Genomic DNA, 14623 nt, shown 5'->3' with positions numbered 1-14623 from the left:
TAGCCGAAGGTAGGTTTCTAAGAAGGTACAGCCGGCTGAATAGTGTTCCTGTTCTGCCAACTGTGGGCTACGCACATACCATGCTGGTAGTTGGTGGGTAGGCAGCGGCTGATAGTGACCAGGCCGGCTGTGTACTATTCCTGTTCCACAAACTGCAGGCTATGCACGTCCTCCGACAGGTTGGTGAGTAGGCAGCGGCTAATAGTGACATACAGTACAAGAGCGTGCTGCTCGTCATACTGTTGTCAGTGAGCTGTCGTATCCTTGGTCAGATCTTTTGTCCATACCTCGTCAGGTACAGTACAAAAGATCCTACAGTATCGTACGGAACTGGCTCATTTGGGCGGGAGTTCTCCCGGCTTTGTGCGGGAGAGTTCCCGGCTTTGCTCATTCCTTCTTCAGGTGACATTACTGAATTATTATGAGAGCTAAGTGCCTTGTGCGTGTAGCTTTGCTGCGCAGGTAGCCTTCCCTGATGGCTTGTATCCGCAGCTGCGGGAACAGGCAGAGTACACCATTGGGAGGCTTTTCCTACGGGAACAGCTTGCGTACTGCGCGTAAGGACGTCACGTCTCTGAGCATGGTGGGTCCTGCGGATCCAGTTGGTCTCTGCGCAGACGTCCCTTTAGTTAAGTCTTGCGGGTTCAACCGCGCAGACGTCCGTTAAGGAGTCTTGCGGGTTCAACTGCGCAGACGTCCCTTTTCAAGGTGAGTCTTGCGGGTCCAACTGGGCTCTGCTGGGACCTACCTCTTCAAGCCCCCCCAGTCCAATGTTCTTCTCATGAATTGTTAATAAGTGAGGTGAATTTTTGGACTTGAACAAGGGTTTTTGAAAAGGTTTTAGTTTTAAGGTTTTCCATGGGGATTCTTCCCGCGGAAGTTCTAATGTCACGTGCAGAAATTCCCGACTTTCCTGCTTGATCTTTGGGTGTGATGCGGGTAGGTCTGTAACCTCCTCGCAAGTCAGGAGCGTTGAGTTCCACTTGTGTAGATTCTCCATGAGGTTTTGGTAGTTTTGAACATAGTGATCAATTATGTTTAAACAACCAATTCCATCTTGGAGGTTCAAACAATCTAGTTCTCGACGTTCCCGCTATGCGGGGATGTTATTCCCGTTTCGGCAAGCACTGCCTAGAAGATCCTTCTTGGTATCAATTCCCTGCGGAGTGCTGGGTATGTGAAGGGTTTTGCCTTGACACTGTACCCGCACTCGTCTTATAGTTACTTTACTTCCAAGGTATTCCTGGCTTCAATTCCCTGCGGGTGCTAAGTATGTGAAGGGTTTTACCTTGATACTGTACTCGCACCCGTCTTATGGTTACTTGGTTGCCGAGGTGTTCTTGGCTTCAATTCCCTGCAGTTGCTAAGTATGTGAAGGGTTTTGCCTTAACACTGTACTCGCACCTGTCTTATAGTTTCTTGGTTGCCAAGGTAAGGGGTATTTTCCCGCTTACTTTTGAATCTTTTTGAAATTTTGAAATTCGAAGAGTTGGTGAAAGGATAAGAACAGTCCAAACTGTTGAAACGTCGTCCGACGGTTTCTTCTGACTGTGTCAGGACGTGCAGGAAGTTATGGCGACGTGACAGTACATGGTCATTCCAGACGCTTTTTCAGGCGCGTGGGCGCGATTTTTCGGGCGCGTGGCCGTGAAATTAATGGCACGCGTCCTTTCTACAGTTGTTGCCAGCCTGCTCTTTGCCACGTGTCATAGTTTCATTGCACCTGCGATTTCTCTCTCTTCCGCATTAAATTCATCGCATTAATTGCGATGAGTATATAAAGGGGGATATGGTCCTTTGTAATCCACACTTTCACTTCTCTCTTCATCTTATAAACGATTTCCAGCGAATACTCACTATTCCGTCGAGCATTCTTCTGAAATCGTTTTTCTGTACATCCGAAACATGTCTTCTACCCGTGATTTTGAGGCCAGTGCCGAGGAGTCGGAGTTGTTCGTCGAGAACCCGACGTCGACGTCCGAAAAGGACGACAAGAGCACTGCTGGCGAGTGCCAGTGTGCTCTTCCGGCCGAGCTTTTTCAGAACATCGTCCGGAAGTTCATGCTCGAGTCGTTCGAGCCTGAGTTTCCGGGGCCACACCAGACGGTGTACGATGCCCCCAAGGGCAAAATAGGGGTGTATGCTGCATTCTTCGTTTATGGGAATCTCAGGTTCCCATTGACGAAGTTTGTATACCGTGTCTTGGAGAGGCACGGTGTGTATTTGACGGAGGTATACCCGATGGCGATCGCCAAGATCCGCCACTTTGAGTGGGTGTGCCTCATTCTGGGCGTGGAGCCCCACGTAGATCGGTTGATGACCTTCTACTCCTGGAGGTGTATCCAGGGGTGGTACACCTTGGTCAATCGGATCAAGGGGTTGAAAATCTGCGCTACCGAGCGCAGTCTTCGGTCGTGGAAGCGGGAGTTTTTCTTTATCTCCGCTCGCGTCGTCCCCCTTGCGATGACGTTTAAGAATGGGAGAGCACTCCCCGCCCTTCACGCCCTTAACCACCAGGAGGCGGAGTGGTTCGCCAAGATCTCCCGGATCCAGACTCCGGTGTACCGCTTTGCGGAGTCTGGGATGGTGATGCTTGGGATGAGCCGGGTGTGGAAGGAGGCGTCCCAGATTCCTATCGTCCTCGAATACGGTTTGAACTCTGTCCCTTACGGTATGCTCTGTCTTCTTTGTTGATATAGGTTTTTCTTCTAACTGTTTCTTCTTTTTATTTCAGAGGGAAACGACTTGCAGTCTCTCCTGCAGCCGCGGGAGAGTGATGGTCCCGCCCGGATGGGTACTCGTGCTCTCGATGAGAACGAGTTGCCATCTTGGAGCAAACGAGGGATCGGTTTGTGGAGGTCTACCCGCCAGGCCACCCTATTCTGAGCGCCACGCGGCCAGGTAAGGAGTTATTCAACCCTCGACCTCTCAATGCTGAAACCTCTGCTGGAATTCCTCTAATCTTGTCATCTTCTGATGAGGAATCCACAGATGGTCCTCCGTTGGTGCGGAAAAAGAAGGCATCCGGCGGGAAGGGGAAGGCGAAGGTTGCCTCCACTGCCGATCCGGTGCATCGGTCTGATTCAGAGACCGAAAGCGAGGAGGTGGCGGGGAACCCTGGTGGTGATAAGACCACTGCTCCGGAGGCTGAGACGACTGTCACCTCCGAGCAGCCCAAGACGACGACGGTGAGCGGCGTGAAGAGGCCGGCTCCATCGGGTTCGTCCCCGCCTGTTCGCACTTTTAGGCTCAAGAAAACCCGTAAGTACAAACTTCCTTTACTTTTAACTTCATATCTTTCCGCCATTATACTTATATCTTCTTTGTACAGGCGTGGATGCTACCACATTCCAGGGTGGAGCGGGGAGGAGCGCCTCCGGACCCATGACGGTAGGTTTGGTCAACCTACCTGAGGCGATGACCCAGGCGTCTGCGCCTGCTTCAGTTGGTTCAGTTGCTCACCCGGTTGAGCCAACTGTTCCAACTGTGATGACATCGCCGCCGGCTGTTAGTGCCATATTTACTGATTCTTTCACTGAGCCGGCGGTGACTATTTCTGCGGGCTCTTCCGCAGCGGCGACCACGGTTGTGAGTTCCCCTCCGGTGAGTTCACCTCCGTTGGTTTCTACCGCGGCGGCCTCCACCATGCCTCCTCCATCGTCGGCAACTACGGCCGATCCTTCAGGTATGTTTGGGGCTTCTCGCCAAACTCTGTCTCCTTCCCATCTGCCTGACGTTTTGGATGGATATCCGTTAGGTTCAGGTGATGGGTTTGGCGCTACAGGCTTGTCGTCGACCCTACAGGTGCGTAGGGTTATTTTGGCCTTTATTTTATATATATATATATATATATATATATATTTTTATCATCTTTTCCTAACTGCTTTTTGCTTTTGCAGTGTCGGATTCCAATGAAGTGTATGTTCCACGATGGAACATCCGCCGAGGAACAACCCTTCGCACGCCTGTGGAGTGCGTGGAGTGGGCTCGTCACGCAGCTCCCAGTGGTGTGTTGGGGGAAGCAATGGCTAGCTACCAGGAGGGTAGGCTAACCAATGAGCTTCGGATTCTCCTGGCCCGGATGCAGCCGCGCGTCGAGCTGCTTTGTCGTGAAAACGACAAGTTAAAAGCAGCTCGTATCCAAAAAGTAGCTCAGGCGCGGGCTGTCCGGGAGGAGAACAAAAGGCTTACCGCAGTGGCTGCGGAAAAGGAGAAGGCCTTCAAGGCCATTGAAGTTGAAGTTCAGGCCCGTCTCGAGGCCCGTTCCAAGGCTGCCCAAGCTGTTAACGAACAGCTTCGGCTGGCTAGGAAACAGCACGGAACGCAACTGAGAGGGCCACCAAGGCTGAAGCTGTTGCTGAGCCTCTACGCATTGAGAACGAGGAGCTTAAAGCCAAGCTAGAGAGGCTCCAGCAGGCTCATGATGCCTTGGCTATGGAAGACGCCAAGAAGCTCCAAGAGATCTTGGACCAGAGGGGCGTGCTTGACCACACTGAGCGGAAGCTAAAGGGCGTTGAAGAGGCTGCTGCAAAAGAAGTGTTGCTTGCCAACCTTAATAAAAGTGAAGCCGGACGCGCCCGTAACCAAGCTCAAGCCGCCCTCCAGGAGGCTCTGGTTGCCAAGGAATGGCTTCTTCGAGAAGCGTTGTCTCAGGTATGCGTAATTTCATAATATCTGTACGCTTTTCTTTGTAAATAGAAAAGGTTTTGATACTTGTATTTTTTCTTGTAGGTTGTGCATCGAGTCTTCACGGACACATCATACGATGATGCCATGAGCGCAGCCCTCAACGCTTCTCATGAGGATGGGGAAAATGCCGGCTTCCTGCTTGGTCTAGGGTTCGTTGAGAAAGGCATCCCGCCTTCCAACTTCCCTTTATATGACGTTGATACTGAAGCTGTATATGACCAAGCAGTGAATCAGTATGCCGCGTTCCCGCATCCGGTGGTGGAGAAGGTGAACGAAGTTGCTGTTGCTGATGATGGGCTAGCTATCCTTAAAGCTTTCCTTGAACCGCCACGCTCTACTGATGGTGCGGGTCCAAGTGGAAGTGGTCCTGAAGCTTGATCATGAAGATCCCTTTCCACCATTAGAGTAGATTTTTATTTTTGTATAGCTTCTTTTGTATGCGGGTATGTACCCAGCAATCTGTAATATTTGAATTTCGATGGAATAAAGATTATTTGCCAATTCCTTGCCTTGTTTATTTTACGCATATTTTGATTTAACTTAGCAATTTCTTTAGTACTTAGATAAGTTAACTTTTCAACGTGGCAGATAATAAGTTAAAGTTTTGCGTCCTCTTTCGTGATTGTGCGGATAAGACCGTCACTTGCACTTAGTAGGATGGCTAAGCTTTACCTATATCTGATCTGCGTGGAAGTTTTCCTCATCTTTTCCTTTGAAATTTTCTAAGTGTTTTGAATAGGTTAACCGTTCGACGCGTGGTTGTCAATAGGTTAGTTCGGTTTCTTCTATCATGATTGTGCGGTTAGGACCGGCACTTTCATTTAGTGGGATCACCAAACTTTACCTATGACTGACCTGCGTGAAGGTTTGCCGTTTTGTGTTTATGCGGGTTTTGCCGCTTTCCACAAGCAACGACTTTACACTTATGTATGCGGTGAAGACCGGCATATTAGTGTGGAAAGTTCATAAGTATAAATGTAAGATTATCAGCATCAATGTTTTAAGGAGAATCATTTCCATTAGAAGTGGCTTTGGGCCTTTTCTTTACAAGTTTGGAATTGATCTACATGCAAACTGTGTACTTGAGCTCCCTTACATGTTGTTGGGATGGGAGTGCCATCGAGCCGATATGCACCTGGTTCGGGATCTCGTTGTTTACGCAGTATGTAGTCTCCAACATTGAAGCTGCAATTTTATTCGTGTTTTCCCCAACTGGGGTTTTACACGCATCAGCCTGCTCAGCGTTCGTTACGCCACGAGGTGCGCGAGCGTCCCATCTCTGACAAATGCTTCGACGATGTCCTTCACGTCTGTGCATTCTTCAGTGTTGTGGCCTTTTGTCCTGTGAAAGTCACAGTATTTGCTCCGATCAGCATTGTGACGATGTCGGATTATTGGAGCCTTTGGCCATGGGAGCTTCTCAGTGGCGAATATCTCGGTGACGCTTTTAGTGAGTGGCGTCCATCTGTTCTGGTTCGAGTGTACGTTATCCCTTCCGCCTAACCGATGTTGCAAGCCGGATGAGGTGTCAAAGTTTACCCTTGACTGTCAAATGCCTAGCTTTCGCTTTTTGTTTAGTCGGGCGGTAAGGACGTTGTCTTCTCTTGTTTTCTGGGTGTAGAGGTTTGTGCTCTGGGGAAGATCTCTACCCAATTGCTTCTCCGTTTCCGCAAAGCGTTTAGCTGCTGTCATGATGGCATCCCATGTGGATGGCATGCCATCTTTACCCGTTAAGGTGCGGATGAGCTCTGGGTCGTTCGCGCCCTGGATAAAAGCAGCGTGAACAAGATCTTCGCTAATATTACCCAGACTTAGCTTCTTTGAGTTGAAGCGAGTGATGAAGTCTGGCAAAGATTCATCTTCTTCTCGAATGCAATTGAGGATTGTCCATTGCTCTTCGGTATACTTTCTTTGTTGGCTGAAGTGTTGGCTAAACTTCTGCTGGAAGTCTGCCCAATCGTAGATGTGGTGGACCGGTAGACGATCGAACCACGCTCTAGCTGCCCCAACAAGCGTCATTTGGAACATGTAACACCACGTAGGTTCCGTCCAACTACTGACGGTTGCCCCCGCTATGAACCTGTTCAAATGATCGTCTGGATCAGATATACCGTCGTAAGTGCCGATGTTGGACATCTGTTTGGCACTTTTCGGGGCGATTGCTTCCGCAATGTCCCTTGCAAATTTGGACGTTCCCGCCTTTGCAGCAGTTGGTGTAAATGTTTTGGAGAAGTCACGTGGGTTTCCACCCGCGTTTTTTGGTTTGAAGGTTTCTCCAAAATGCCTTCTCTGTTGGGAGTGTGTTTCCTTACGCTTCCCTTTCGCCCTACGACGAGGGTTTGCGTCACTATCGGATTCCTCCGAATCATCGTCCAAGTACTCTCCGAATTCCTCAGGCTGTTGGAGTGAACGTAAGCGTTCATCCAACTCGGCTTGGAATTCTTTTTGACGTGCTTCCGCCCACGCTTTAACTTCATCGAGTGTTTGGCGGGGGAGCCTCGTTCGTTGTCTCTCTAACTGGGTATCGGTGAAACCCAGTGAAAGATTATTTACTGCACTTGCCCCAGCTCGGGTAACTGGGGTAGTGTTCGTAAAAACTGTATAGTCGCCGGTATTCCCCCCAGTAGCTGGGGTTGTGGTTACCGGGGCTTCTTGGTCACTCGTTGGTTTTGGGACCGGAGTACCTTTAACCATCTTTCCAGAAGTTTGAAAAAACTGAAAAGAATTAAGTTCTAGCTTTTATGCACGGATGGCGCCAATGAAGAAACACTAAGTGACCCCGGGCAGATTACGGATAATCTGGGGGTTAAATAGATGTTTCCCACGAGGGGTTAGACCCGGCAAAGATGGTTCTTCTGATAACCTGCAAAACAGACACCGTGAGCTCGTCACTGAGAAGGGGGGGGGGTACCTCCTTGTGACCACCCTCCGGCGTGAGAATCAGACTAGATTGCTCTTGAATATAAGTGTATATTAAGAGAATGACTAGAGCAGATATCAGGTATATGATATAAGATAAGATACAAGATGATAGGATATCAGATGATCATACCATTCCAAGGTGTTGGAGTATTTATAGCCGAAGGTAGGTTTCCAAGAAGGTACAGCCGGCTGAATAGTGTTCCTGTTCTGCCAACTGTGGGCTACGCACATGCCATGCTGGTAGTTGGTGGGTAGGCAGCGGCTGATAGTGACCAGGCCGGCTGTGTACTATTCCTGTTCCACCAACTGCAGGCTATGCACGTCCTCCGACAGGTTGGTGAGTAGGCAGCGGCTAATAGTGACATACAGTACAAGAGCGTGCTGCTCGTCATACTGTTGTCAGTGAGCTGTCGTATCCTTGGTCAGATCTTTTGTCCATACCTCGTCAGGTACAGTACAAAAGATCCTAGTATCGTACGGACTGGCTCATTTGGCCGGGAGTTCTCCCGGCTTTGTGCGGGAGAGTTCCCGGCTTTGCTCATTCCTTCTTCAGGTGACATTACTGAATTATTATGAGAGCTAAGTGCCTTGTGCGTGTAGCTTTGCTGCGCAGGTAGCCTTCCCTGATGGCTTGTATCCGCAGCTGCGGGAACAGGCAGAGTACACCATTGGGAGGCTTTTCCTACGGGAACAGCTTGCGTACTGCGCGTAAGGACGTCACGTCTCTGAGCATGGTGGGTCCTGCGGATCCAGTTGGTCTCTGCGCAGACGTCCCTTTAGTTAAGTCTTGCGGGTTCAACCGCGCAGACGTCAGTTAAGGAGTCTTGCGGGTTCAACTGCGCAGACGTCCCTTTTCAAGGTGAGTCTTGCGGGTCCAACTGGGCTCTGCTGAGACCTACCTCTTCATTGCATGTTCACCTTGATATTGATAATCATGATTCACATGTGAAACCCCTTGGATCTTGCCTATTTATAATTAGAGAAATATAAGTAAAAGTCACGACCATAAAAATAAATTCTACAATGAAACTTTTAATTTCTTTAATGGAAAAGATTGACACACACCCTACTCCACCTATATACTAGACAAAATTTAAACATGTAACCTTAGATTAGCGCATTTATCTAAACAAGTCATACGGGTTGACAAGTTGTAAATGCGTTAGTCGGGTTGACATGTAACTGTAATGGGTCAACCTGTTTAATTAAACATGCGTATTAAACAGATCAACCTGAATATGACATGATTTTAAGCAGATTAGATATAACTGTCCAAGACCAGATTATTTTCTTCTCACGTATCAAGTATTACCACCCCCACCGCAAGACGTACTTTGTTTCATAGATAGAATAGATTCTTTACAACAGTTTTTACAAGTCTTGTTTCATGGTTACCAGTCTAGCTGCAATAAGATCTAAAGAGCTCAATTGATATTAATCAAGTAGTTACCGTGATTAGTTTACTCGAAAACAAACCGCATAAGAAGCTTTACAGATTCAAATTTCTCTCCTTTTTTGTTATGCAATGGAACAGCTCGAATTCCGGTTTTCAACTCAGACACAGGCAAGCATGTTTGACCCGCAAAATCATCCTTCTCAGATACATCATGTTCTCGCACAACGATTTTCAATAAAGCTAGCTCAGGGACCGTCAGTGGGAATGTAAATTCTTCATCCCATACGGGTATCCAATCATCTTTAATCACTCGGGTTTTCTTCTTGATAACATCCACCGGGACTCCAACCATATACATCTGTTGGTCAATTCGACGTTAAACAAACTACTTATCAATTTGCATATGCAAAAGTTTCTATTAGTTGGTCATAGTTGGATCTATAACTAACCTTTGTGTAGAAATCTGGTGGTGAGTATTTATCAAAATGAGTCTGACTAAAATCCATACGCCACCCATCACCCGCGTATACTTTCACCTGAAAAATCAGGTTGAATTATAAAATTTATCCAAGGTTTCATTATTAAATGAAACTAATTAAACACCCCCTCAAGACAAGTTTTACTTACCTTTAAAGTTTTCTTCACATATGATGTTACTTGTGGATCAAACACCTCATTATTTGGACCCTTGGTCATTAGAAAATCAGGCTTTTTAACATAACCACACCCTCCATTGGATCGGAACATTCCATGCATCATCCAAAGCGATTTTCCGTACCCCTGCTTATATTGAAACCGGTTATTCATGTTCTTTTTTAATAACATGTCAAACGGGTATATAGGCCAAACGTCGCTTACTTTATACAAAGTTGTTTCAACTTTAAAACTCACCTGCATATTGGAAGCCACCATCTGAGCACCATGCATCCATGCAAGAAGTGGTTTGAAATTTGTCGAGGTAACGCGTGTACCCTTCGGGTACACCCTAAGAATATTTTTTTGAGTGAACCTAAAGAAAACATACTTGTTATACAAAAAATGTAACAATTATGTTATGAAACTTTATGGTTAATTACCTAACCAAATCAGTTCCACAAAGAGAAGCGGCTTTTTCAAGAGTTTGTTCACTCAAACTAAGACGCTTCGCTTTTCCTGAATCAACTGTTAACGCCTCCTTTAATTCCTTACTTGCTTTAGCAGCATGAATTCCAATGAGTTGTTTGTACTCGGGAGGTGTTTTCTGTTCGGGATTCTCACTTGCATCATCTTCGTTTTCATCCTCAAACTCAATGTGAAAAAATTGTGACAAATCATGATTTAAGTTGGACATATTACCATCCATGCTACTATTAGCCTGCTATTAAAAACCAAATAAAAAAATAATACTTTTATAAAATGGTAAATTGAACTTTAAAAGGCTAATTAGCTCACCCTTTCAAGGTTTTCTTTTGGTGGTTTTGTTGAAAGAAGAATACGATGCTTTAATTCTTCGGGTGAAGCGAATTCGTCTTGATCTCCGTCTTTTGGGCAGTAAAGCATATCTCCAAATATTTCTATGACCATCTAAAAGCCATAGCGGTTGCATTTAGAAATCAAATAAACAAACATACCCAGTATAATCTCACTCATAGCAAAGCTACTATATGAATTGCATCCTTTTTTTTGCAGTATAGAGTATAGAATTCAAATAAACAAGAAGGCTAAACGCTAACCTCTGCAACTTTAGCTTGAAGATTTGGTGTAAGATGATCTTCTAAAGTGATAATCACCGGATATGGAGAATTCACAAAAGCGTGCTCTTTAATCGACTTCAAACATTTTTCAAGTGTTACGGGAGTTGTCATAGTCCTAATGCCATCTAGATTTTCAATCACTAAACTAAACTTTCATAAATAGTGTCAAAGATAAGTTATAAGGCTTACCGCCCATGAAGAACATCAATTCCGTCTTTTGAACTGTTTGGCCACAAGTCGAGTTCAATTACCCTCACACCCTTATGAAGAGCTTTTATAATCGGCACTTCACTACAATCACTATTGAGTTGATTTCCTGTGAGGTACGAGTTATGGCCTGTATATATGAAATAATGTTGCAACGGTGCAGCCATGTCATGGTGTCCCTGAAAATATACGCGACGCCATGACTTTTTCTTTCTATACTTACTACAACTAGAGGGTCTAAACTCTACAATTTTCTTACAAAAACTTGGATTTTATATCCAAAAAAAAAAATTAATAATAATAATAAAAATAACCCCTTAAAGTTTATAAACTTTACCTACTATTGGATTTGAACCAATGACTCCCGCCGTATGAAAGCAATACTCTAACCGCTGAGTTAAGTAGGTCATTTATCTTCACAAAGAAAACCATTAGTTGATTACAAATTAAGAGCAATACCTATTGTACCTTCTTGAAATTCTACTAATTCACCCGCCATTACTTCATCAAGACCATGAATACGAGCAATACCATCACCTACTTGAAGTACAGTACCGGTATTTACAATCTTTACATCTCTATTATATTTCTCAATACGTTCACGGATAATATTACTAATTTCGTAAATTGCAATGGTCCTTGTAGCAGGGGACATGAAAAATGTGCATTTCATGAGGCCTTACCATTTACCACTTACCTGTCCATTCTAAAATTACTTAAAATATTATCCAATCACAGTGCAAGACAAGATTCAGGCTTAATTTGTAACTCCTCAAAAGTCAAAATTGGCAACCACAGTGAACTAATAAAAACCTTATAGAGATCTGAAATTGGTCAATTACTTGAACAATATAAACAACAACTAACTATTTGAATTTTTAACAAACCTCGGATCTGATGGGCGCGTTGAAGTGATCGAAAAACAAGTATTTGAAGAAATCGTCAAGAGTAAAACAACATAGATTAAAGTTTGGTCGGATATGATGCAACACCTGCTCCATGATTACCCTAGCATGATCAACTGTGACCCCTTCTTCTCCTTGAAACTCGACCAAGAACTGTCGAAAGTGATCGGGCAACGTCTGGGACTCCCTATTGGTGCACAAACTGAATGCATCGATCACGTCTGGCAGTGGCTTAAGTTCAGTGATCTTAAACTTCCGGTTAAACCCGAACATCTTGTAGTATTGATAACCCTCCTTCATCATTGTTCTTGTTCTTGTTGTTATTGTTTTTTTCACGGTTTTATAAATTATATGTGCCATGATGCATTTATAAATTTATATATCATGGTTGACTTTTATTGAAAATGTGAAAGCAAATTTTATTAAAAAAAAAATATCGAGTTTGTTCCTCACGTTCAGGAGACGACAATGGGAGGTGGGTCGGAGGGTGTTTAAAATAATGTATTTAAAGAAGTTGACTTTTTATTTTTGAAATTTTGCAATGTATGATTTACCGACAACTTGGGAGCGACTGTGACTTCTCAGCCGATAATAAGCCAATAAATGGATTAGAACTTAGAAGTTAGAAGTAGTATTCTTTTGAACATCAGCCCATGAGCAAAGTGTGTAAGCCCAAATCCAGGAGTGCTTGGGTTCGATGAAGCATGTTAGAAGGCTGTTGGGCCAAAGTAGTGTTAGACAAGATGAGTTAAGCTAGTGTAGTTAATGTAGTATCAAGTATGCATGATATATAGCATTATTACAGTGAAGGATGGTCCCTATTAGCCCGTGTGCTTCAATGTAAGGTTCTTTAGGGTTGGTTGGCATAGAGCAATAAATTGAATAAGAGAATGAAATACATGGTAATGGAATGTAAAAAGGAATGAAATTGTTCATTGCATTCCATTATCATGTTTGATTATCATGTAGGAATGAAATGATTCTTCACTTTATTATTATTAGTAAATATTATTATTGTTAATAATAATAATAATAATATTTACTACTAATAATAAACTGATAATATTTATTATTATTATTTACTAATTTTTAAAGCCTGCGCGTTACAACGAGATTATTTAATCAAATAAAAATAATCGTAAAAACGTAGAATCACGCATGCACGTTGTGAAATGTTAGCTCACCAAATTTAAATATAATAATTCTAATATAATAATAGTTATATTATAATATACAAATCAATAATGATATTAATAATAATAATAATATACTATAATAATATTGACAATATAACAATAATTATAATATAATAATAATAATAACAATTATTTATTATTATTATTATTATTGGGTCATTTTCATTCCTTAAGGGAATGAACAAAAACACCCATTATTAAAGGAATGAAAATCCTATAATTAAGAGTTTCATTCCTTAAGGAATAACCCATTCCATTATCACATGACAACCAAACATGTTTTAATTTATTCTATTGGAACAATTCATTCCATTCCACCCTTCATTCTTTCATACCAAATACTACCTTAAAGATTAATATTTGTAGAACCAAATCCTGTTGGTCGAGCCTGGACTTGGTTAGGTTATAGGAGTCTGTTTGGTATGAGGTAATAGAATGAATAAGGGAATTAAATGAACGATGTAATGGAATGGACAAATGAATGAAAAGAATCATTACCTGGTGATTGAAAAAAACCAGTTTTACTCATGTGACCAAAACCTGGTTCGGTTAACAACCATTAGTCCAAACACCAGTTAACTAGTATTTGCATCTCTAGTTAGAAAGTAGGGGTGCACAAAATCGGTTCGGTTATAAGGGCTTAAGCATTACCATAACCGAATGGTCGTTTAACCGTCGGTTATGGGTCAGTTTTGGTTAAGTTCGGTTAATTTTTCAAAGTCGTTTTTTTTTGCAGTTTAAAATGGTTCGGTTACGGTGTTCCAAGCTCTATTATAAAGTTCCGATATGTTGGTTCCACGCTTGGTGATGGTGTTCGAAGCTACGTTATAAATAGTTGCAACATAAATTTAAATATTTGAAGTTGGAATATGGAGGTATAAAAGATGGAAATAAATGTATAATAAATGGAAAAACACAAGAATACAATGCTCACTTCGGTTTCGGTTAAAGTCAGGTAACGAAGAAACATTAATCGTATCCATAACTAAATTGTTGGCTATTTAGATTCACTTAATTATAACCGTCGGTTTTGTTCGGTTATGATTAATTTTGGTTGATGGTTCGGTTTTTGCTCACCCTATTTAAAAGTTCTAGTTACCATCAGTGATCAGTCCATGAGCAAAGTGTGTAGGCCAAAGAATTGAGAAGCAGAAGTAACATCATGTCCACAAGCAGAAGCATCTCAAGGCTGTCGGCCCAAAGTATTAGTTAGATCAGATGAGTTAAACTACTGTATTGTTGGGTGCCAACGGCCCGGATGTAAGATGATCCAGGTCATAACCCAATCTCAAATCTGCCATTGTCATGAGTTGAATAGACAGAAGCTATGGAAGAAATTGGCATCAAGGCCCTCATTTGTTGAGGAATATGTTCAAATCCATGGTTGATGGCGTCTCTATGCTTTCTATACTTAACACGAATGTGTTGAATGTGGTTCCATACTAGTTTGACTGTAACTAATATAGATAATATATCTATGGTCTAAAGCAGGCACCTAGGGCGTGGTACCAACGTTTCACCGACTTCGTCACCACTTTGGGATTTACACAAAGTCGGTGTGACAACTCCTTGTTT

General features: G+C 43.5%; 1 protein-coding gene across 2 annotated transcripts; it reads right to left on the bottom strand.

Annotated features, from left to right (window-relative positions):
* Window positions 1–9002: 9002 nt before the first annotated feature.
* On the bottom strand, window positions 9003–12171 carry LOC143530827 (phosphoinositide phospholipase C 6-like). 2 transcript variants are annotated; one of them, XM_077026258.1, is made up of 9 exons: window positions 11835–12171; window positions 10930–11126; window positions 10720–10855; window positions 10439–10570; window positions 10084–10364; window positions 9899–10016; window positions 9635–9787; window positions 9457–9543; window positions 9003–9365 (listed from the first exon to the last, which is right to left on the bottom strand). In XM_077026258.1, exons 1-9 carry the CDS (start codon window positions 12153–12155, stop codon window positions 9072–9074), a joined length of 1719 nt encoding a protein of 572 aa, XP_076882373.1. In that variant the 5' UTR covers window positions 12156–12171; the 3' UTR covers window positions 9003–9071. The 2 variants fall into 2 exon arrangements, with proteins under 2 accessions (XP_076882373.1, XP_076882374.1); XM_077026259.1 differs by having other exon boundaries at window positions 10084–10361.
* Between the last annotated feature and the right edge of the window lie 2452 nt (window positions 12172–14623).

This window comes from Bidens hawaiensis, unplaced genomic scaffold (assembly GCF_021521415.1).
Source record: "Bidens hawaiensis isolate Kalapana, Puna unplaced genomic scaffold, B.hawaiensis_p1.1 tig00009039_1, whole genome shotgun sequence".
NCBI classification, from domain to species: Eukaryota; Viridiplantae; Streptophyta; class Magnoliopsida; order Asterales; family Asteraceae; genus Bidens; species Bidens hawaiensis.
This window is presented reverse-complemented; position numbering and strand designations above follow the sequence as displayed.